The sequence below is a fragment of the Giraffa tippelskirchi genome, chromosome 2, assembly GCF_054371585.1.
Source record: "Giraffa tippelskirchi isolate mGirTip1 chromosome 2, T2T-mGirTip1v1.2.pri, whole genome shotgun sequence".
NCBI lineage: Eukaryota > Metazoa > Chordata > Mammalia > Artiodactyla > Giraffidae > Giraffa > Giraffa tippelskirchi.
In genome coordinates, this window is record NC_137276.1 from 77944984 (window position 1) to 77969729 (window position 24746).

The 24746-nt window shown below is 43.9% G+C and overlaps 1 protein-coding gene across 14 annotated transcripts; it reads left to right on the plus strand.

The window, feature by feature from the left end:
* The first annotated feature begins 3621 nt into the window (after positions 1 to 3621).
* On the plus strand, positions 3622 to 21988 carry HNRNPF (heterogeneous nuclear ribonucleoprotein F). Of its 14 annotated transcripts, none has more exons than XM_081569138.1 (5): positions 14225 to 14300; positions 14468 to 14702; positions 15123 to 15260; positions 17099 to 17158; positions 20073 to 21988. In XM_081569138.1, exon 5 carries the CDS (start codon positions 20124 to 20126, stop codon positions 21366 to 21368), a length of 1245 nt encoding a protein of 414 aa, XP_081425264.1. In that variant the 5' UTR covers positions 14225 to 14300; positions 14468 to 14702; positions 15123 to 15260; positions 17099 to 17158; positions 20073 to 20123; the 3' UTR covers positions 21369 to 21988. The 14 variants fall into 14 exon arrangements, with proteins under 14 accessions (XP_081425265.1, XP_081425256.1, XP_081425270.1 ...); XM_081569132.1 differs by having other exon boundaries at positions 14468 to 14691; positions 14862 to 15260; XM_081569136.1 differs by lacking the exon at positions 15123 to 15260 and adding an exon at positions 14862 to 15080 and having other exon boundaries at positions 14468 to 14691.
* Positions 21989 to 24746: the final 2758 nt, after the last annotated feature.

The following is a 24746-nucleotide window of genomic DNA, read 5'->3' on the forward strand; positions in this document are numbered from 1 at the left end:
TTGAACACGTCTGAGCATGCACACCCACACAAACTATACTATAGGAAGCAATATTCTTAAAAAAAAAAATTTATGCAAATGGAATACATATTTTGTTACCTTTCTGCTTTCAAAGCTTCAATATTCCCCACTGACTGTATGTACATATTATCTTCAATTTTTTTCTCAAATTTTGAAATATATCATCATCCAAAAATTGTATTCTAGTAATTGCTTTTTAGAGTAATTACTTTTAGAAAAGCACCTCAGACACTGGTTTATCTGTAATTTTTGGTGCAAAACACAATGAAAGGAAGTAGTATGTCAAAATATCTTAGATTTTTACAACACCTGTAATTTTCTGTATGTTTTAAATATTCCATAATTTCTAAAAAGTGGAGGTTACTGAGAGAAAAGCTGCAAGCTGCCCTGTATCCAGCAAATTTTTTTTCTAGTTATATTGAGATATAATTGGCAGATAATAGCACATCTTGATGCAGATAAGGTTTTCTGACTCCTGAGGCCCCACAGAAGTGAAAGAGTCTAACTGTACATATTTTAGGGTGGGGAAAAGACCATGATGAGGCTAAAGGGGGACAACAGAGAATGGTGACAGAATTAGGTCCTGCTTAAGTCAGGCTTTGTTGATGGCCAGGCCTGCTGTGGAAACAAAGTAAAGGCAGCCACATAGCACTGCCCAGGACCACACAGCCCCACTGCAGTCTTCGGTGAGACAAAAAAATCAATTCAAGCAAGTAACCATCAAGCTCATGGGGTGCCATAACCCCTATTTTACTATTTAACACAAAGTGCTGTTTGAAAGAACTGTAAACTATCTGCAAAGAACTGCAAATAACCTAGGGATCCAGTCTTCTGTGGTGGTACTGCTGCTTCAAAGATGCATTTTTTTCTGTTGGTCAAAAAATTAACCAGACAAGGCTGTGACCGCTGAGTCTGCTGGTGTCCCACCTGGGTTATCTTATCCTTCATCTCTGGCTACTACAGCACCTGGCCTCAATGAGAAACATTCCATTTGGACTGGACCTATACTGTGGCTGGGCAGTTCAATACTTTATTTCATTCTTTCCTTCCTTCAGATTGGAAAGGGAGGCAGAGAAGGTGCTTGGGAACTAACCCAGAAAGACCTATCTTTCACTGGGCTTGAGAGTGAAGTATTTAAAAGAGTGCAGACTCTGAAATCAGAGTGCCTTAGCGCAATGCCCAGATCTGCTATCTACAAGCTGAGTAATTTTAGGAAAGTCACCTAACAATTCTATACCTCAGTTTCCTTCTACTAAGTAGTTATAGAAACATCTTGGTGGGTTGCTACGATGCTTAAATGAGATTAAGTACTCAAAATAGTGGAAAGCACAGTGAGGGTGCAATACATGCTTGCAAAGACTCTTCAGTCATGTCCGACTGTTTGTGATCCTATGGACTGTAGCCCACCAGCCAGGCTTCTCTGTCCATGGGATACTCCAGGCAAGAGTAATGGAGTGGGTTGCCATGCCCTCCTCCAGGGGATCTTCCTGACCCAGGGACCAAACCGTTGTCTCAGGCATCTAACTGCATTGACAGGTGGATTCCTCACAACTATCGCCACCTGGGAAGCCCAAAGATGCAAGACAGGTCCACTGTTGTTATCACCACTGCCATTTGACAGATAATGTGATTGTAAGAACCTTCTCCGAATCTCTGTGATCCTGCCTATACAGACGGTCTCCTGGGAAAGAAGGGGAGAGAGGTGTCAAAGCTTAATGGGTAAAGTGTTCTTTCAAGGGGTACCAACTGGAAAATTCTAGACAAAACTCTATACTATTTGCTAGTGGTTTCCAGACGTGAGCTTATTTTTAAAATTCAAAATAAAATACTTATTAAAAGGTATTAAATTTGTGATAATAATCTACTTACATAAACAACAGAAACTAAACAGGCAGGTCAATCTGTAAGAGGATACATCTTGGGGTGATTTTCATTTGTGGTGAATTCAACTGTTTATGAATCAGATGGTAGAGATGCACTTGTACAGACACTCTCAAGAATCAAAAAAGATGTCTTTTGATTTCAGAGCCTGGGTGAAACACTTGTGGAAACAGACGTGAAAAGAAAAGGTGGACGCCTCTAAGGCCCCATAGCTGAGGAGGTACTCCATGTAGACTAGCTGTGGGCAAGCATCCTCCAGTTAGTGAGATGAGATGTACATCTGTTGAAAAGGTCTGGGATCTGTGGCACCAGTCTGAGCTTTCTGTGGAAGAAAATCCACACATGACTGTGCTGGTGCTTACCTGCAAAAGATAGCATAGTGGACACCTGCGATGACTCCTGAGGAGCAGGGGAGGCTCAGCATTAGGTCAAGGCCCCAGTCTTTCATTTATAGAAGGCCTCAAAGATTACTGCATCATGGATGAATGCTGGAGAACTGTCAAACTTGATGAGGGGATCAAAAAGCCCCCATGGCTCAGAGGCCTGCTTAGTGCTTTGTAGGAACATGTCTTATTGGACCTGATTTCAGTCTCTAAATTCTGAAGCTTTTTTTGTATAATTCGAATATTTGCCTCAGATTAGCTACTTGCATTTTCTCTCCGGAGTCAGACTTTTCTATAGCCTGACCTGTGATGGAGTCATTGGATTTCTTACAAATAACTTATTTGATTTTTGAAGAACCTGTTTTCTGTAATTGTGCCTCATCAGTTTTCTCTTAATTTTCAAGTCCTCTTGCTTTTACTTTTTTTTCCCCTTAGAATCAACTTCTGGTGACAAACTGTGTTCCTTCCTTTTCTATAGTAACTACTCATAATGGCAACCCACTACAGTATTCTTGCCTGGAGAATTCCAGGGACAGAAGATCCTGGCGGGCTATGGTCCACAGGGTCGCAAAGAGTCGGACAGGACTGAGCAACTAACACTTCACTTTCATTCATAATCTGACCCTATTTCAAGCACCCCCTTATTAACTGGTGGTTTTTAAAATAATCTTCTACTTAAGCAGTGATGAGCGCCTTTGTATCTCCCTCTTTATGGAAGCTCCAAAAATAAAATGGTAATGATTATTAACCCCAGAACACATTAAAGGATCTGCTCCACTGCCTCAGGCAGGGTAGCCATTTCAGTTGCCATCTTGCCAGTCTGCTCAGGGGCTCTGACTGAAAACTAATTTGCCTCGGGGTCCTGAGGGCCACCTTCAGCAACCTTGGGGCTTCTCAGCCTAAGCGATAATCACTTGAGCAACCCCAGGTCAATTTGCTAATCCCTCTCTAAACCCTGCCCTCGGAGCCGCCTTTATGGGTTTCCGGTGTTCTTGGTTCCCTCTTTCTTCATTCTCAGCAGGAAATAACTCTGTTTTCTTCTGTTACCCTGGCCTTCAATCCAGGCGTCTTTTGGGCTCAATATTTGGGGGACTCTCCCAGTCAGTATCTGTTGCGGCTCAAAAGGGTCCACTAACCATCCTAGATAGCTCGCCCACATCCCGTAGCTCCCCTCCCAGCAGCGCCCCCGCTCTGCGCGCCCCCACTCCGCACGCCCCTACCCCGCCCTACTACTAGCCGGCCAATCCCCGGCTCCTCTCCGGGAGCGTCACAATGGCGCCCCCGCGGCTCCGCCCCCGGACGCCCGCCTTGGAGACCCCGCCCCTCCGCGGTCTTTGCGTCTTTCCGGCTCCGTCTTGGGAAGTGGGACTACGCCGCGTCTTGTTGGAGAAGCAGGTGGGATTCTGCGGGGAAACCAGCCAGCGGTTACGCCGGGAGCCGGGAGCGGGGCGGGGGCGTGAGTTCCTGGGGCTTCTGTTCCCGGGTGCTTGGACGTGGGGCCGAGGAGGGGCAGGGCACTCAGAGAGCTTTAGGGCTTCCGGAAGCGCCGAGTGCGCACAACGGGCGGGGGTTGTGGACTCGGGCCTGCCGCGTGCCTGAACCCGCCCCTCGGGGCCCCCTCCCGGGGCGCGCTGCCAGGGGTTTCCATGGTGATGGTAAACAAGCCTCAACTGCCTCAGCCACAACTGCCAAGTCCCTGGCGTTCCACCCTCCTCTAGGTGCTTAGAGGGACGACCAAGGTGCCGGATGTGAAGAAAAGCGGGGGCGTGGAGACTCGGAGCCCGAGGTGAGGGGTGGGACAGGCGGCGTCCGAGTCTCGCATACCAGGGACTGGCTGGGGACTGGGGCACTTGGCATTGAGGGCCGAGGGACTGAGATTTGGGGGTCAGCGGAGCCGGGATCTGGGGTGAAGGCCCTCACACCCGGGACCGATTGGGGTCTGGGCCTACGGGGGGAGTTGGGAATCGCGGGGCTGAGGTTTGGAGTCGGAGGAAATGGAATCTGAGGTCAGGGGCCGTGTATCCGGGGACCGCCAGGGTACTGAAAGGGGACCCGGCCCACTGAGGGTGGGGACTACGGGACTGAGATTTGGGCCTGGGGGAGGTGGATTTGAGGTCAGGGGCCTTATATTCCGGCACTAGACCGCGGGGTTGAGGTTTGGGCTTGGGGAGACAGGGAGGGGGAAGGAGAGTCTCGTGCGAACTCCAGAGGGAGCAGAGCCCTAGCGCCCCTGGGAGGAGTAGGGTGGGAAGACCAGGCAACCGCTCGAGGAGGGTCATTTTAAAATGAAAGCGGTACTTGCACGTGGCTGAACGCATCCGCGAGTTGAACTAGACTAGTTGGGACCTGACTCCTCCCCCCTCCCACGTTCCCGCTCGCGAAGCCTCCACTTTTCGAGCGTTGCGGCCTTTTCTTCCTCTCTGTGCGGCGTGTGTGCCCTGAGCCCCGTCTGCATTCGTCTCCTGCTCTTGGAGGTATCCTGCCTGTATTTTGGTTGAAACTCTGCTTCTCGTTATCTTGGCCTGGTGACCACACTTCTGCTGAGCTATCTTAATTTGGCCGTTTCTTTTTTCTTGTCCTGTACTAACTTTTATTTTTGGATGTACTTTCTGCCCGTTCTTGCCTGCGCCCAAGAAACTTCTGGACGCTGCTCGCGCTGCGCCTCTACCTCCCTGTTCTCGCGTGGCTCACGGAAGGCGGCGCCGGGCGGCCCAGGGGAGGCTCCGCGAGTCGCGGGAACCCGACCGGCCTTGGACCCCGGTCTTTTACCTGAACGACTGGAGGGGCCGTAGGCCTCTCCCCTTTAATATGTACTCTAAAGGGGCTGTCAGAGGTTCCCAACAAATAACCCCAGGCCCTGGAGAGCCGCCCCACCCCCCACTTCGCCGGGCACCAGTGAGTCCCGCGTCCCTTGGGACGCCCTTGGCAGTTTTCTTCCCCTGGAGGTCCTAAGACGAACCTCCGTGCTTCACAGTTGTTTTCGAGGTTGGAGGGGGAGAAGGCCTGTCTGCCACTGCGGCCGGGTGCTCGGCGGGTGAGCGGCCCGCGAGCGGCCATACGCTGAGGGGGCCGTGAGGCCGCGGCGGCTTCCGGGAACCGCCGGCTGGGAGGGGGAGGGGCCCAGGCGGCCGGGGTTGGGGGCGGGCCTCGCGTGTTCCGACCCTCGTGGAACTCTTAAGGGTTGAAAGCGGCTAATCTTTTAAAAACATCGAAACTATCGATTTTACTATAATTGTCAGTATTTCAGTCACGTTTTAAAAAGTTGATTGTTCCTGAATTTCTAGTAAAAATGAAAATAATTTCGGGTTCTCCGGTCAGGTAAAAACTTACTAGGGCCTATCTGTGAAAAGTGATGTTTTCAGTGGTAATTTTTAGGCTTTTTTTTTTTTTTTAAGTAACTTCTGCGCTTGATGAATATTGAGAGAGATCGCGTCATTACTGGTGTTAAGCAGGTTCATCCTTTCCCTTGGGGGATCTCATCTTCCTGTGTGCATTCTCTAAGTTGATTCGGTTTTTTATTTCCGTTTTATGGTGTCTGTTTTTTAACGTTTATTTTACTAACGTTCTTTTTGTATTATTTGGGTTTTGTAGCTTTTTTCTTTAACTGGCAAGTTACTGGTTTTCACTTGAGTACTCTTGTTACAGAGGTCCCTTTAAAGATAAAATAACTGAAAAATGTGAGTTGATTTGAGGAGAGTTAGTCCTTGTGGCCGAAACTGAGGGAGAATGTGGAGACAAGGGGTGCGTGCCCTCTGGAGTAGGTGCCTGGAGAGACTACAGAAATGGGAGGGGGCCACCTTGCACAGAGCTGAATTTACCACCAACCTGCCCTCTCTAATCTGAGCTCTGGTTCTCAGATTCTTTGTAGAAACACATTAAGTGACCCTTACTGGATCCACACACAGAGCTAGGTGTTTTTCCACATTTTCTAATCGCATGCTCATGACCAGTTTGCAGGGAGGTATTACTGGGTTCTCATCACACAGATGTGTCTTAGGGATATAGGTGGGACTGGGACGCAGGTCTGCCTGACGGCTTGAGTCCTCTACCAGGGCCCCTGCCCCTAATTAGCTGCCACAAACGTTCTTGAGGAAGACAAAAAACGGGGCAGAGGGAGAGCCAGGCTCATCCAAGACCGGCCTGGCTTATTTTACAACAAATCCCAGGCATAGTAAGGTTTTTATTCATAACTGTTTGTATTTCTAAAGACTTTTAAAATATAACCACAATGCCATTATCACACCTAAAAAATAATAATTCCTTGATATCATCTAATACTCACTGTTCACATGTACCTGATTGTGTAATATTTTTATATAGCTGGTTGGTTTGATTTGGGATCCAAACAAGTTCATTATATATTTGGTAGATAAATATCTCTTGAGTTATATGTTTGTTTTTTAAATTACTTATTTGGCTGTGCTGGGGTGCTACATGCAGGATCTAGTTCTCTGACCAGTGATGGAACCTGGTTCCCCTGCATTGGTAGCACCATGTCTTAGCCACTGGACCACTAGGGAAGTTCCCTCTTAAGTTATATTTTAAGCTAGAGCAGCACTGTCCAATAGAAATACAATGCAGAAAGAAACATATAGTTCACTTTAGTAATTTAGTTTAATGTGATATATATAGAGATATACCTCAAATAGATCCAAAATAGCACTTCATCGTGTAATAAATTTTCATGCTTTTTTCCTGAACTAAGCTTTCAGAATCCAATGTGTGCTTATTTTATAGCACATCTCAATTTGCAGCCACATTTCAATTGTGACAAGAGGCTCCCTTATGAGACAGTGACGATCTAAAGGTTTTCGATTCTAAAAGTTTCTCCTTAAGCAGAAATCAGTTTTGTTTCTCATGTAGAATTCTTTTCCCACACTCTGGGTTAAAGACTGCATTCCCATGGAGTTGTTTGAGTCTCTGTCCTCTGCATTTCCTGTGAAATGTTAGTTAACCTCTATATACTTTCTGATTCCCTTGAGATTTTTTTAAAATATTGGATTGGAGGTGTTTTGTACTCCTGCCAGAGTGACATATTGGTTGGTGTCCTTTGTGATGTTAGCAGCTATTGATTGTTGTTCTCTAGATGCATTGTTTTGTTAATTATTTCCAAATCTGTGATATTTTAATTCAGTATTCCTCATTTATTAGCAGGAGTACTCCTATAAAGAGGAAATTTTCTTTATCATTTGATTACTCTAAGATGTACTTTTATAAAGGGCAGGTTAAGGTTTTGATTTCTTTTTTTATATATATCAATATCCAGCATAATGAACTGAATCTTTAGTATGTGCCAAAATTAGTAATTTTTCTGGTATCATTATGAAGTCATGGATTTTATCATAGAGGATGTGTTTTAATCCACTGTAGCTTTTATTCTCTTTGATGCTCACATTATTCAATTTTTGGCTAATGGGAGTGTCCTTAAGTTTGGTTTCTGACTTTTCTTCACTCAACTTCTTGGTCTTTGGCTTATTGAGTTTAAGTTATAATACTTTCTTAAGCGGGTCCATCAAAGTTTAGTCAGCTGGACCTCTAGCGATGGGCAGTTGGGTTGTTCTAGTCTTTTCCTATTAGAAACAGTGCTGCAATGCTTCATTTACAATTCTAATTTATCTTACATGGTGATGAGCATCTTTTCATGTTTAAGGGCATTTCTTTTTCTATCACTTGTCAATATCTCTAGCCTTTTTTAATTTTTTTGGATTGCTGGACTTTGTTTCTCTTTTTAGAAGCTCTGTATGTTAAAGATATTAACGCTTTTGGGGAATAAATTGCAAATGTTTTTCCCATTTTATCAGTGGTATTTTTGCCCATGCATAAGATGTTTAGGTTGGGTTTTTTTTTTTTTTTTGATGTGTGTATATTTGTAACCCTATATGTGAATCATAATCAGGCAAGTTCTCTACTTCCAGTGTGAAGAGGAATTTTGTAACTTAGGATGTTTCTTAGCATTTCTTAGAAACATGAAAAATTCTTAGTTAACTCGTATTTTACCTTCATTAATATGCTAATGTGACATCATCAGTGATTGACTTTGAAATGATGAATTACAGTGGGATTCCTGGAATAAATCCAACTTGATCATGACGTATTAAGTAGCTTTGTGTATTGTTGGATTTGGTTGTCTTATGTTTATGTAGGAATTTTTCATGTGAGTTCTGGAGTGAAATTAGCCTGTGAAACTGGATAAACTAATTCTAAAACTCTTGGAAAAATCAATTCCAAGTTTATTGTAGATTAAAATGTTTTAAAATGTAGATGAAAACAACAGAGCCTTTAAGTTTAAAAAATGACCATATGGCCTTGGGCCAGGAGAAAGATCTCTGAAATGACACAAAAATCGATAGTCATTTAAGGGAAAAATGACAAGAATGAAAAAATTCTAAACTATTACGTTTCTCTTACAGTATGCCTTTTCAAAAGTCCTGACTATATAAATATTAGAAATTCCTACCACATTCTCTCCTTTTAAGTTTATCTGCATGCAAGGATGGTCCACAATTCACATCTCCATTCTTCATCTTCACCCTAATTGAGGTCTTTTCTGCTTTACTACAAATATTTGGTTAGAATAGTGCTAATAGAATTATGATATAAATGCTTTTTTTAAATTTTGATATAATTCACATACCATACAGTTCACCTTTTTAAAGAGTACAATTCAGAGGGTGTTTTTTTAATTCATAGAGTTGTAAAAAGCCATCACCACTAATTCCAGTATATTTTTCTTGTTTAATTAACTAATTCAAGTATGGTTGATTTCTAATATGTTAATTTCAGTTGTAAGCACAGTGATTCAGTTATTCATGTGTATATTCTTTTTCCTTCAAGGTGACCACAAAATATTGAGTATAGTTCCCTGTGCTGTGTAGTTAGGTCCTTGTTGGTTATCTATTTCATGTGTGTATATGTTAATTCCAACCTCCTAATTTACACCCCCTCCCTTTGGTATAAGTTTATTTTCTATGTCTGTGAGCCTTCTTTCTGCTTTGTAAATAAGTGTGTTTGTTTTTAGAGTCTATCTATAAGCAGTATCATATTTGTCTTTCTCTGTCTGGCTTCACTTAGTATGATAGTCTCTAGGTCTATCCATGTGGCTACAAATGGCCCGGTACATATTATGTTGAAACATTCCTGGAATAAATTCCACTTCATTATGGTGTATAACCCTTTTTATAGGTTGCTGGATTCAGTTTGTTAGTATTTTGTTGGAATTTTGCATTTATGCTCTTAGGGGTTATCTTGTGATGTCTGTCTGGTTTTGACATCTACAAGTGTATTTATTTGCTAGGGCTGCCATAACAAAGTCCTACAGACTTGGTGGCTTAAACAGAAATTTATTGTGCCATAATTCTGGTGGCTCATAACCTGGTGGGCTGCCGTCTGTGGGGTCGCACAGAGTCGGACACGACTGAAGCGACTTAGCAGCAGCAGCAGCAGCAGCAATTCTGGTGGCTAGAAGTCCTGCATTATAGTATCAGCAGGTTTGGTTCCCTCTTCAGAAGCTTGAGGGATATATGAAGGATATGTTCCAGACCTCTCTGTTTGGTTTATAGGTGGCTGTCTTCCCTCTGCTTTATGTGTCCAAATTGCCCCTTCTTCATTTTGGAATACAGACCACATTAATTATGTCATTTTTAATTTAGCTGTCTCTGTAAATATATCCCAAGTCTGGTCACATTCTGCTCACATCTTTAACGTAAGAATTTTGGGGACATAATGTTCAGTCCATAACAGGGGTAATTAATACTGGTCTTGTAGAATGAGTTGAGAAATGTTTAAATAGTTTATTTTAATATATTGTGATTAGTTCAAAACATCCAAAAATCACTTCAGTATGTAATGAAAAAATTGAAAGTGAAGTCGTTGTGAAGTCGTTCAGTCGTGTCTGACTCATTGTGACCCCATGAACTGTAGCCTGCCAGGCTCCTCTGTCCATGGGATTTTCCAGGCAAGAATACTGGAGTGGATTGCCGTTTCCTTCTCCACGGGAATCTTCCGAACTCAGGGATCAAACCCAGGTCTTCCGCATTGCAGAAATATGTAATAAGTATTTAAAAATTTTTTTTTCTTTTCTTTTTTGGCGCACTGCAAGACTTCTGAGATCTTAATTTCCCAACTAGTGATTGAACCCTCACCCTCAGCAAGTGAGCAAGCAAGTGGGATCCTAACCACTGGACCGCCAGGGAATTCCCTGCAATTCATTGTATATGCAGTAAATTTTATCACTTGGGGCACCTCTCAGTTTGTTCTTGCCACATTTCAAGCGCTTCAGGCTACTGTATTTTTATCCTTTGTACCTAACCTGTTCTTTTTTTTCAAAGCAGTTTTCCTTTGTACTTTAAATTTAGGAGTTTACCAACATATGCTTGGTTTGTGTGTTTTTAAAGTATCTGTGGGGAACTACGCAACAGAGTTTATCTAAAGCCAGAAAGGTTTCCTTCCATTCTTTATCTGTTCTCCTGCTTCCATTTTGTCTTTTTATGCTGGAATTCCTATTATTCAAATGTTGTTTCTCCTGTCCTGCCTCTTATTACATGAGTCCTCTGAATTTCATCTCTTCCCCCTTGTTTTTTTTTTTTTTTTCCTTTGTTTTGAGCTTATTTCTTCAACTTGGTTTTCCAAGCCACTAACCTTTCTTTCATTATTGACTATAAATCAAAACTCAGTTTTTAGCACTGGAAAATGTTTCATTCTGTAATCAGGTATCTGAGAGTGCTTGTTATTTTTCTGTTAAAATATTTACTAAAGTTTAATGCAGTGTTTTTTTCCCTAGAAAACTGTTCTAAGCTGTTGTCCCACTTGTATTACTGTTGCTGGAGCCCCTCTCAAGTACATAGTCCTGCTCCTTTGCTGCTCTTGCTCTGTTCTCCACTCCTCTGGCATAGTGTGCTGTGGTCCTGAGCAGTGACCTTTGAGCACCAGGAGCTATGACTGCCTCCATTCCTATGGCAGCTGCAGGTGATCTGACAAGGTGTCAGTTCTCCACCTGGTCCCACGAGGAAGCTCCAGGCCTCCTGAATGGCCTATGAGCATTTGTTAATACAAGTGACAAGATATTTCCCTCTGTTGAGAACAGATTTTAGCACTGGAGGTCTAGTGTTTCTTTATTATGAGCTGCCACACCTGATATTTTTTCTGTTCTAACTTAAGATCTTGATTCTTGAGTCACCAACAAAATGCAGTCAATATCATGGAACAACTTCTTCTTGTTTTATGTTGGCTAAAAAATTGTTCCTTGTGTTCATTTCAATACATACATTATAGGTATGATCATTTCAACACAAACATTATAGATATGATTTACCTAACATTATATTACACTATTTTTGCTTTTTAGTTGACACAGCTTTTGAGAAATGAACACTGGGGAAAAGAGTGTATTATTACCCCAGGCTTAGCTACAGTAAGGTTAAAGAGCCTACTAGTCTAAACATAATGGAAAGCAGCCTTCCTGTTGCTTTCAAATTATGACATATCCTCTTTGACGTATGAAAATGTAATGGCATTTAAAGTGTCAGTGTATTTTAATCGCCCATCTATAGCTTTTCTTTTTTAACTGAAGTTAATTTACAATGTTGTGTTAGTTTCTGGTGTACAGAAAAGTGATTCAGCTCTCCATATATACCTTTTCATATTCCTTCCCATTATAATTTATTACGGGATATTGAGTGTACTTCCTTGTGCTGTACAGTAGACCTTATTATTTCATATCAGTTTGTATCTTAAACATTTTTATTCTCATTTTTTGAATTTAGTAAGAACTGAATATAGTGATTAAAAGGATTCAATACAAATTAAAAATATTTTTACAAAGCAAGTAACATCAAAGCATATCCTAACAAATGACTGCATTTTAAAAATATAAATAATTTGAACAAGTATCCAGGGGAAAAAAAAAATAAGAAAAAAAAAAAGTATCCAGGGGGAAATAAGTAGGTAATGTACCAGGGAAAAATAGAAAACATGGTTTACTAACTTACACTTTTAATTTTACCTGTACAGCAAGGTAAAAACGTTTTAACATTTCTACCCCTGTTCATGCTTCTTATCTGTTTAAATGTCACTTCCTCAGAATCCCTATATGAGTTAGCCCCCATTTTCTAATTTGAGGTTATTTCAGAATTTGTTATCACATGTTTATTCTTTATTGATTCCTAGTCCACTGTTCTGTGGACTTAGCACAGTACCTGCATCTTGTAAGTGCACAATATTTCTGGGTTAATGAATGACTTGAGATTGAGTAAATTTTATCCTGTTGCACATCACTAAAATCCTTTGACAAATGCTTGAGTTTCCACCACAATGTTTTTGTTGCAAGGTACCATCAATTCTTCCAAGATTTGTCTTATTTCTTCCCATCTAGTTTCCATGCATCTGTTCCCATCATTCATTTTCCAGAGAGCAGCTAGACTGTTTTGTTGGAAAGCAAAACTCTTTCCCATTGGTCTTAGAGTAAATAAAGTCCAAAATATGGTATCAGGCCTTCAGGGGAATCTTGCTCTGCTTCCCTCATTGATCTCATTCCTGGCTGCAGGTGTTTTGGGGCGTTTTCTGTCCCAATCCTTTCCCCTGTGTATTCTGTACATGTTGTTCCTTCACTGGGCAGGAACCCTATTGTGACTGATCAATTATTAACACTCAGCTATCCTATCACCCAGCTTCAATAGCTACCAGTTGTGGACAGTTTTTCTTTACATCCCCCATTTACTTTCTACTTAGAGATAATTTTGAGGCAGATCCCAGCCATCACACCATTTCACCCACAAATACTTAAAAAATGTATCTCTAAAAACTAATTCCTTTAGTTTTAGGATAACTAATTTTGTTACCTAAGTAAATATACTTTAATATCAAATTTATAGTCAGTGTTCAGGTATTTCCTAAATTGTCCTATAAATGTTTACCAATTTGTTTGAATCAAGATCCATATATGTCCCATATATTGTGAATCCTTGATAATTCTCTTAAACTTCTTTTACTCAGTAAGTGCTCCCTGTTGAAGGACCGGCTATTGTGCTTGTCCAGTTTCCCAGAGTCTGGCTTTGCAGACTGCATTATCATCACATTCTCACTTAGTACGGTTCCTTTTCCCTATAAATTCTGTAATTTGTAGATTCTTAGACTTTTCAAGATAATTTTATTACTAAAAGTATAAACATACACAAAAGTAAAGACAATAGTATAAAACTCCATGTACCCATCCCCCAGCTTCAATAATGACTAAATCATGGTCCATGTTGTTTCGTCCCTACTGACTCTCACCACTCAGATTATTTAGAAACAGATTCTAGATAATCATACTAATCTCTAACGACTTAAAAAAAATCACAGCAACAAAGCTACAACTAAAATTTTAGTTTCTTCATATAAATTCAAGTCACTGCCAACATTACTGCAGTTGCCTTATAATTGTTTTTCAGTTCATTTGAATTAAGAGTCAAGTTAACACTTGACTCTAATAAAATGTAATTGCTTGCTAGGTTGTCAAAGTTTAAGAATTGCGAGTTTTAAAATTAATCCTTTTAAACTGAAAAAATAGTTATGACTGTGCTCAAATCTACAAAACAAGGTACTGTATATACAAAGAGGGTTCTACCTTTTGTTCATTAGTTATCATTCGGAATTCTTTCCTGCCTTAACGAGTTTGTGTTTTGTTTAATTTTACGGTTTCTCCTTCCATAAGAGTGGTGCCGGTCACTCCTCCCCTCCCCTCTGCCCGTATTCTGGACTTTTCTCTACCCTGGCACCTCTCCTGAGAGCTCACTCAGAACCGTCTTCCTCGTTGCTTTCCTTCCCTCCTCCCACTTCCTGCCTTGGCCGACCGCGCGGGCCGCACCTGCAGGACGCGTTTCCATTGGTGACATCTTGGCGGGCCCGCCGGTGGCACTTCCTCCTTTACACCCCGTGACCCACGTCCGGCTCGCCGCCCTCCCAGTCACGCGGCCTCTGCCTCCGGGACGCAGCCCCCGTGCGCCGGCCTTCCGCACTCCAGGCCCCGGACCCGTCGTGGTGAGCCGCCCCGAGCGGACTACCCCCACCCGCACTGCCCCCAGCCCCCGTGGGTCCCGGGAATTCCCCTACCTCCTCCCGCGCAGCTGCCCCCTACCCCAGGAACTCTCTGCCCCGTCCTCGCTGCCCCAGGAACTCCCCCTCCCCCACCGACATTGCGTCCCCAGGAAGTCCCCCCGACCCGACCCGGGAGCTCCGCCCCCAGCTCCGGGAGCCGCCCGCCCTCTTCGGGTCCCGGGAACTCTTCCTCGCGCTTCCACGAAGCCCCTCGGATTCGGGAGCTCCGCCTTCCTTCTCCCGCGGCCCCGGGAAGTCCGGGCCGGAGAACTCTTCCCCTCTTCGCCGCCAACACTTTAGCCTCTCTCCGCGGCCTGAAAACTCGGCCACTCTAGTGAGTCCCCAGTGAGTCCCCGCTGCCCTGGGAGCCCCCTCCCACCCCGCACCCCGGGAGCCTACGTCTCGTGACTTTCCCATCCCCCCACCTCGCGCGGCCCGGGAAGTCTCTCCCTCCCCCCACTCGTAGCTCGCCCCGCCCCGGAAGCTCCCGCTGACCCCGCCCAGGCCCGGGGATGGGGCGCCCTGTCGTCGGGCCTTCCTGTAGGGTTTCGCCGACCGAAGGCTGTCGGATCGGCGGTTGGAGGCCGAGCGAACCCCTTCACGTCCCAGTGCCCCCGCCAGGAGCCTAGCGTCCGGGACTGATACCGCGCTTCCCGCCGAAATCGCTCAGACGCGCCCCTGGCGGCCCGGGGCCGCGAGCTTGAGAGCGCACTTTCAAGCCTGGTACGAAGCGTTTGCCCCCAGCCAGTTGAGTTTCAATTTCAGGTTAATAACAAAAGGAGGTGCACCTGGCCTTTCCGCGGAATCCTCTGCGTTTTTAAGCGTCGGGTGGAGTTGGGGGTCCTTTGGCTGTAAACTGCGCTTGCTGGTTGAAAATAGAAATCGGTCCTGCTCTCTCCAGCGGTAAGTTTTAGGGCAGAGTCAACGGCGTAATCCTGAGGCGGCGTCTCCCGCGGACTGTGATTTAAGAGGTAGAACTTGCTGATTGATTAAGACAGCAGCTACAGTCTGTGCGTGCTGCCAGCTGTAGGTTAAAATTCTTTTACAAGTAAGGGCGAAAATGCTTTTCAGACCCCACTGGGACAAGGATAAAGCGGGGTGAAGCCAGGGAGCTGCTGAGTTCCCGTCCCTAAATAGAAACGGTGGGGGCGCAGTTTCACCCGCCCTGTGTATTTCGTAGATAACCTAATCAGTCGGGCGCTGGAGGTGCGCCCTGTTTATCTCGATGGGTCTACCTGGATCTGAATTAAATCCTGCCTAACCAGTATAGTAGAGTGAGGTAGAACTCGTTCTGGAATATCTCCTGGGAGCAGTTAGATATGCTGAATCTCGGCCCCGGCCTAGATCTATTGTTTTAGAATCTGCATTTTAACAAGATCCTTGGGTGGTCCGTGTGCTCACTTACGTCATAGACCAGTTGCGGGCAGGGGAGTGGAGTTGTGCAAAATCAGTCTCCAGGTGCTGGACCCAAGAGGAGTATTTTGTAACACTTGGCCCCAGTGGTTTCGACGGGCTGTCGGGGAGCCGGGTGGGAGACCAGTGTATATCCTTAACGCTTGAACATATTTGTGCCATGGTTCAGCCACGTGGTAATCTGTTTCCTCGTGTCTGACCTCCCCTGGGTTTGCGTGTCCGAGCGGGGGCTTTTGGTCTGCGGACCACGCTGGAATGAACGGGTAGCAGAGGGATAAACCCAGGCAAGGAGTTCAGACCACTAAGATGACCGGGCTCTACCCTTTAGATTCTACTCTTTTCTGAGGGTAGAGGAGAGGGACAGTTGATGAAGCCTCTTGAAAACCCTCGTCTAGAGAATTTGAAACTGTTAACGTCTTAAATTATAGTATTTTATTTACGTTTTGCTCCCCAAAGTAGCATCTCATGTAATAGAGGATGCTAATAAGGCAAGACAGGTACTGTGTCTACGGCAACAGGCTCAGAGAAACTGACTTTTCTCAATTCTACGGTTCTAAAACTAAGAATATGCTTTAGTTCTCAAACGAATTCGCTGGACATACCAAAGTCGTCTGCGGACAGCTTTATTCTGTGGCTGTGGTTGATGGTAGATTGATGTTTTTCCTATTTTAAAACATTTCAACAGTTATCTTCTCTGTTTCTCAGTTAAAAGAGCAATGTTAGATCAAATACAGGTCTCACGAAATGAAGTTGTTAAATAAAACAGGGAAGGAAAATCTTTTTAATATCTCCACCCAGACCTCAAGGGATGTTTGCAAATTGTAAATACTGTTACGACAGTTTATAGGAAACTACTTTTGCCTGGAGCACATCACTGTGAACACGGCCTGGTCTCCAGTGCCGATCAGCGGCGCAACTCCTTTTCCCCTCTTTTCTGCCCGCCTTCTGCTTCCGGGAACCGCTCCTCGGCCCAGCCCCGCCCCGAAGGTGCTCCTCCCCCTCTCGATATTTAAATTTTCTTAACCGCGGTTAGGGTTTTCTGTACAGAATGCGACTTCTGAGTAAATCTTTCAGGGCAAGTGGGGGGGTTCCAGGCTGTTAATCTCTGTATTACCCTGTGAAAAAGGTAAACCTTTCCAAAGCTGTTGGAGTGGGGCGGGCGTGTACTCGTTAAGGCAACCCGGCGCTTAAAAACGGCTTGCCACAGCCTCGGCTCTGAGTTTTCCGGTGAGGAGCTCAGAGCCGGTCCTAGCTAGGGGATTGCTGCCTCTGCTCGCTCCGGGAATGCTGGGGCATTAAGACAAGATTTCCTTGTCGCTCTTTTTTAGGACGATTCGTTACCTACCTGGAGTGTCTTCGACTGTGGGCATCTCTCGCTGTTCTTTAAGGTGAGCTATTTTAAGAAAATTAATTTCTCAGTTTATAATTGATTTCTTGATGCAGAAAACTTCCTGAGTGAAGATTTTTTTTTTTCACTAGCTGTAAATCTAACGTTGAGCAGAAAGCCAGCCCTTATTTTCACAAGTTTTAGTTAATACTGTACGTACTGAAGGTGCGAAGAATCCAAATGTAGAGGATTCTGAGGTCAACAGTAAGGATATTGTTTTATGTACTAGAAGTACATATGTGTTTTGGAAAAGTGCTCTTTTCGCTTTATAACTTCTGTTTGGGGCACTTTAAGTAATTCTTACATGAAATATTTGTTCTTTTATGCTTCCCGTCCCGTCCCCCCCCCCCCCTTGTCTTTTTTAACCTAACTAGACTGCCATATTCTAGAAGGTGATGTTGGCCCCATGTGGCCATCAGTTAATCTCTTGCTAATCTTGGGCCTGTTGTGCTGGGGGTGGGACTACAGTGACCTACAGAACAGATAAGTCTGTTGCTGCTAGTCTCTCAATGCAGTTGCAGAGAGTTTTAACAAGTATGAATTGTTTCCCTAGAATGCTCTGGGATCGTAGAACTATAGATTTAATTGTGTGTGGGGGAGAAAGTCTAGTGGAAAAGGTGGTAAATTTAAGCTGAGACCATAAGGATTAGTGGGATTTAGCTGGACAGAAGGTTGGGTGGGCTATCTTCAGACAGATAATTACTGTGTGTCAATTCCAGTGGAGCAGAGAGCCTGCCACATTTCCGGCAGTGAGAAATACGGGAATAGAGGTTTGTTTGCTTTCCAATGCAAGTGTGTTTCAGGTCAAAGTTTCAAGGCCTGAGCACCCCCTTGGCCCTATGATTTGTGTTCCAGACAGTGGGGAGCCACTGAGGTGTTGAAACAGTAGAGGGACATAAAATTACTCTTAAAACAGCTACAGGTTGGGCTGGTAGGAAGGATTGGAAAAGTTGCAGATGTGAATGTCTTGGAAAGGGCTTGTTGGTAGTGGAAGTAGAAAGGGATGAAGGTGATGCACAAAGATGATGATGCTTTGATATTCAAATCATAACGTCAAGCAGTGTGCTAGGGATCAAGGAAAGATAGGAGAAACCTTTATACTTGTTGGAGTCAAGAGTTATTGAATAGAATTTAGGCATGGATTAGGAATAGGATTAGGGTGAAGAATGGGATCACACCCCCACCCCCGCCCCCGCCCCAGCCAAAGAAATAAAGAGCTCATTAGACTTAAGGGCTTGGAAGTTGTTCAAAGATTGCTTCAGTTTCATTTTAGAGCCTTTGGATGACAGGTAAGGCCATTTATGCTGCAACCAGGGTACTGTAGACGAGTTTCAGAAAACAGTGGTATTCATCTGTGGTACATAGGTTGAACTGTGAATGGAGTTTGTCTATACCAGTCTTGGCCTTGGGGAGTCTAAATCTAGGAACTTGTGTATCCTGAACCCAGAATTGGCCCTGGACATACAAGGATCAGGTGAGGTTGCCTGCAAAAAGGAGGCCAGTGATTGTGTATGGTTAAACCTTGGGGAAGGACTCAAAGAGGCAGAGTACCTAAGGAATTAACAGGAAAACCAAGAGCCAAGAGGAGAAAGGATTTCCGGAGAGAGTGGTTAAATCCTGTGGGCACAGAAGAGATGGAGATAAGAAAATGTTTCTTTTTTTGCCATGGAGGTCCTTGGCAGAGTGAGATGTGTCCTAGTTTAATGGTGGGGTAGGGTGGGGTGTGTAAGAAGCCTTTTTGAGGATGAGATTTCACTGAAAGGGAAAGCAAAACAAGTAGCTGGAGGCAAAGTTGGTATCAGGAAAGATGTATCTTAGGGGGTGATTAGAAATGAGAAAATCTCCTTAATTGATAAAATAGTGTTCAGTGAAGTGTTTGTGTAAAGATGGAGATTCCTTGGTGTGGGTGGAGTTGACCAGAGCAGAGCCACAGATCAGCTACAGAAGAAGCAATTCCCTTGTTTATAAATTTCTAAAACTTGTTGTGATTTGCTTCACCAGGTCTCTATTAAACCAATTTGCTTTTCTTTTTCTTACCATTCATGCTTTCTAGTTTTAATTGTGGGGTTTTTAGAAATCTGTCCATGTTTTGCTCTAGCCATTTGAGATAGTATTGGGATTCATCTGAGGTAAGATTCTGTTTTATCTTTTTCTGCGTGATAATTAATGTGCTTAGTTTTTTTGAAAAGGCATCTTTTACCACTGACTTAACAGCTACATCTGTTATACTTGATATCAAATGACAATTCCATAAAACAACTTCTGTATACTTGTGCTTGTTCTGAATATATTTTTGGCCCTATCTGTATTTTTATTGTCTGTGTTATTTGTATATTGGTGTCTGACTCAGCTCCTGCTCTTCAGAATGCTGCCCTTCGACATGGATTTGACCTTTACTCTTTTTTTCAGCTTGGACTCTGGGTGTCAGATGCCACTTGCACTTCATGGCACTCTGTCAGGAGGGGCACCTGTCGTGCCTCTTGTACAGTGAAGGGTTGATTCCCTTTCTAGTCGTTCAGTGAAACACAGCGATGTGTGTGTTACGTTGAAGAATGTAATGTGTTTTGTTTTTTGGGGGGGGGGGGATCATGCTGTGCTGCTTATGGGGCTAGGGATTGAACCCAAGCCACGGCAGTGTGAAACTGAGAAGCATATAATTTGATTTCTGTTTGCATCACATATAACTGATACTCTGCTGATGAATTTACCTGTTTGTTTGGATATGTCTTAATTTGACCTTGCGCTTGATTGGGGTTTTGAATACGAATAGACAACAGGACTTCCCACCTACTCTCTTGCCTTTTACTTTAGTGATGCAGTAATACAGCTCATCTGTTTGCCTTTAGTTCTGTATTCTTGTTATACATACATATTAAATGAAAATTTATGTAAAGTAGTTTTTGCTTTCTTTTCAGCCACACAAAGCTGCACCCGAGCTTGTTTGACGTCTCCTCTGTCGAGTGTCCATGATGTTGGGCCCTGAGGGAGGTGAAGGCTTTGTGGTCAAGCTCCGTGGCCTGCCCTGGTCCTGCTCTGTTGAGGATGTGCAGAATTTCCTCTCCGACTGCACGATCCATGACGGGGTCGCAGGTGTTCATTTTATCTACACTAGAGAAGGCAGGCAGAGTGGTGAGGCTTTTGTTGAACTTGAATCAGAAGATGATGTAAAATCGGCCCTTAAAAAAGACAGGGAAAGCATGGGACATCGGTACATTGAAGTGTTCAAGTCCCACAGAACCGAGATGGATTGGGTGTTGAAGCACAGTGGTCCAAACAGTGCTGACACTGCCAATGATGGTTTCGTGCGACTTCGAGGACTCCCGTTTGGATGCACCAAGGAAGAGATCATTCAGTTCTTCTCAGGGTTGGAAATCGTGCCAAACGGGATCACATTGCCTGTGGACCCCGAGGGCAAGATTACAGGGGAAGCCTTTGTGCAGTTTGCCTCACAGGAGTTAGCAGAGAAGGCTCTAGGGAAGCACAAGGAGAGAATAGGGCACAGGTATATTGAGGTGTTCAAGAGCAGTCAGGAAGAAGTTAGATCATACTCGGATCCCCCACTGAAGTTCATGTCAGTGCAGCGGCCAGGGCCCTATGACCGCCCTGGCACCGCCAGGAGGTATATTGGCATCGTCAAGCAGGCAGGCCTGGAGAGGATGAGGTCTGGTGCCTACAGTGCAGGCTATGGGGGTTATGAGGAGTACAGCGGCCTCAGTGATGGCTACGGCTTCACCACCGACCTGTTTGGGAGAGACCTCAGTTACTGTCTCTCTGGGATGTACGACCACAGATATGGAGATGGCGAGTTCACTGTCCAGAGCACCACTGGACACTGCGTCCACATGAGAGGGCTGCCCTACAAAGCCACAGAGAACGACATTTACAACTTCTTCTCCCCGCTCAACCCTGTGAGAGTCCACATTGAGATTGGCCCTGATGGAAGAGTGACCGGTGAAGCTGATGTTGAGTTTGCCACTCACGAAGAAGCCGTGGCGGCCATGTCCAAAGACAGGGCCAACATGCAACATAGATACATAGAACTTTTCTTGAATTCCACAACAGGGGCCAGCAACGGGGCATATAGCAGCCAGATGATGCAAGGCATGGGGGTGTCAACTCAGTCCACTTACAGTGGCCTTGAGAGCCAGTCTGTGAGTGGCTGTTACGGGGCTGGCTATGGTGGCCAGAACAGCATGGGTGGATATGACTAGTTTTGTAGTAGCTTTTGAGTTATTTCAGTCAAATTTTCACAGGCAGCCAACAAGCAGTGAAAAGCAGTTATTACTCTTGAGGAAGCTATGGGACCCATTTTGCACCTGAGTTTGTGAAATCTGGATTAAAAAATTACCTCTTCAGTGTTTTCTCATGCAAACTTTCTTCTAGCATGTGATATTGAGTAAACTAAAACTATTTGCAGCTTTTCTCAATTAACATTTTGGTAGTGTACTTCTGGAGTGATGTTATCTGAGTTTAAAGTAGTTTTAAGTATGTTAAATGTGGATCTTTTACACCACATCATTGTGAACACATTGGGGAGGCGTGCTTTTTTGGAAAACTCAAGGTGCTAGATCCCTAATTCAAAGAGGACATTTCTCATGTTTGTTCATTCTAGTTTATTTTCATTTAAAATCTCTTAGGTTAAGTTTAAGCTTTTTAAAAGTTAGTTTTGAAAATTGAGACACATTACTAATACTGTAGGAATTGGTGAGGCCTTGACTTAAAAACTTTCTTTGTACTGTGATTTCCTTTCGGGTGTATTTTGCTAAGTGAAACTTGTTAAATTTTTTTGTTAACTAAATTTTTTTCTTAAAATAAAAAGACTTTTTCACAATGACTGGCACAGACTATATACTCACCAACAAATAGCAAAATGACTTGGGTGGTTGAATTTAATACTGCTGTGTTACAGTGTGAATTTAAATTTAGCACTGTGATTTCCCTTGTGTTCTTAAAACAAGGCTAAGTTAAAAGTCAAATTTAAAAACATTAAACATGAGTAGAAATGGTGACTAGAAACTAGAATAGAGGCATAGAGTTCCAGTTTTCCTGTGACTTTTTTTCTATTCATCAGTCATTTATAATATCCTATTGTTCCCTTTATATCACGGTGGCACCTATTCACAGCTAGAGGTCTTTAGTTTTTGGTGCCACATACATTGAGTCGTTAGCCAAATTTATGGTTTTATATAAGATGTGCTGTTTGGAACAGTCTCCCTTATTTAGGACTTTCTATAGGACACACTCTTGGGTTACAGTTATTGGTTATTGCAGGATATGCATATTCTGAGGTTTGAGACCTACATCCAAATTATTGTTAGAAAATTGTTTATCTAGCAGTGGGAAGCAAATTCTGAATTTCAGGTAGCTCTGCACACAGCATTACAATCAGATTTTTAATACTGAAATACTATCAAGACTTAAACAAGAGAATTTCACATCATGGGTGTTAATTTTCTCAGCTTTAGTGACCGAACAGTGTAGCCCAGAACTAAGTCTGTAGGTAGACTAGAGAGAGCCTTAGGCCTTTAGTAACTTTGTTGGACTTCGTGGCCCCATCCTGTCATTCTTCCCACCAGTGGTCTGCAGGCTCAGATGGCAAAGATACAGTGGCAACATCACCCAGTAATGCCAGAGCTAGGGTACAATGAAAAGGCTAAGGTTTAATAGAGCAGTGAAGTTTGAGGGAGTATATTTCCTGTAGATCTTTGCAACTTTAAAGGTTCAAATATGGAAGGAGTGGGCTTCCCTGGTGGCTCAGATGGTAAAGAATCCACCTGCAATGTGGGAGACCTGGGTTTGATCCCTGGGTTGCGAGGGCTACCTAGAGGAGGAGATGGCAACCCACGTTACCTGGAGAATCCCCATGGACAGAGGAGCCTAGTGGGCTCCAGTCCATAGGGTCACAAAGAGTCAGACACGACTAAGTACGGCACATGGAGTGGGCTCTAAGAACCTGGGGTAGGAAATCGGGAATGTGTTGGATGACTGTAAATCCCACTGCAGCTGCAGCAGTTACCTGTCTCTTACTAGAAGATTTAGCCACCTCACCTGAGATAGGTGGTTGATAACGAAGAGAATCTCTGTCTCAAAGTCTGCTCCAGGACTGAGGTAAAATGCTGGTAAGCCAAATCCAGCCTGCCCTGAAAATGGTTTCCATTTTGATGAAGCAGTTTGATGGCAGGGAACCCCAATTAAAGTTATGTCTCAAAATCTATTCCTAATAATAGACCTAATATTTATTTACCCAAAATCTATTCCTAATACTAATAGACAAAATACTGCGCTTGTTTTCTAGTTTTGTCAAAAATTGTGAAAACTTCAAATGTGCCTTGGCCTTCAAATTTTTATTACCCAACCTCTTAAAGGAAACGACACAAGTATTAGGACTGAGTGTGTAAGTTGTAAGCACTTTTGGAGCCCTTTTACTGTAGAATTGAAGCTTGAAGACTGACCTACAGAAGGGAGAGATCCTGGGTGTTGAGAAGGATGGATGTGCAATTCCAGAAGAGGAGAGGAAGTGGAAGCAATTGGATGAATGGGCAGCAAAGCCTGAAAGGCAGTTAAGGAGCCTTGACCCTGCCACATCTGTGGTGAGGCTAACACGTGTGTCAGGGTCCTGCAGGCACAGTTCTGAGATGTCTTTCAGCTTTTGCTCCCAGTGCTTGCTTCTCTTGATGTGAGCAAAAAGATGGAAAAATTCCATTTGCAGAACAGAGCCAGGTCTCAGGCTCAGAGACCATCAAATGAAGTGGAGGAAGGGCCTGGCAGCATTGCAACAAGTTTAGTAAAGATAATGTATACATCTTGTCCTCTGAGGCCAAGGGTAAGAAGTGACCCAAATTGCTTATATACTGTTGCATAGGTAGTCTGAGTTAAATACTGATCCCAGGCATCCAAAATGACAGAGTGGAAGGGAGCATAGGAAGGCCACGTGATACGGATTCACAGGCCCAAGTTGATGTCACTGGATTAAACAGGTGAAGATGCCTCAGGTTATCTCCATGAGTGAGTAGGAAGGGGTATCCTTGGCAGCTAATAGGTTTTTCCCCACCTGGAAACACGCTTGGGTCCTTGTGAAGTAAGTTACAGAGGTAGGAAAGGCCAAGAGGAACCTCTCAGAAAGCGCTCCCATCCAAGACTGAACAGAGATTCTGTGATGTCTGCAACGTGTGGGGTTAGAGCCATACTCCAAGGCTTGAAGAGGTTAAGCCTAGCCCTTTTTATTTGCATGTCTGTTCCCCAGAAAGCAGATGGATTCTGGCAGATAAAAGCAAACAACCAGGAACTTAACCACGCAGTTGCCCCAGTTGCAGCTCAGTGCTTAATGTGAGGCTGGAAAGATCAAGCCTCTGGAACTTGGGAAGCCCCTGACCTAGTGAATACGTTCTGAGTTAGCATCAAAAGATTTTCTTTTTTTAATGACCTTATAACACGGACATTCTTGTCTGTCATCAACTGGCGGTAACTCCAGCCCTCTGGAGACTTACCACCTTGCCAAATCCACTGTATTTATGATATGCTCATTGGTCTTGGCAAGGAGGAAGCAGTGAGTACTTGGGATGCCTTAGAAAGACACCTGTGTGCTAGCA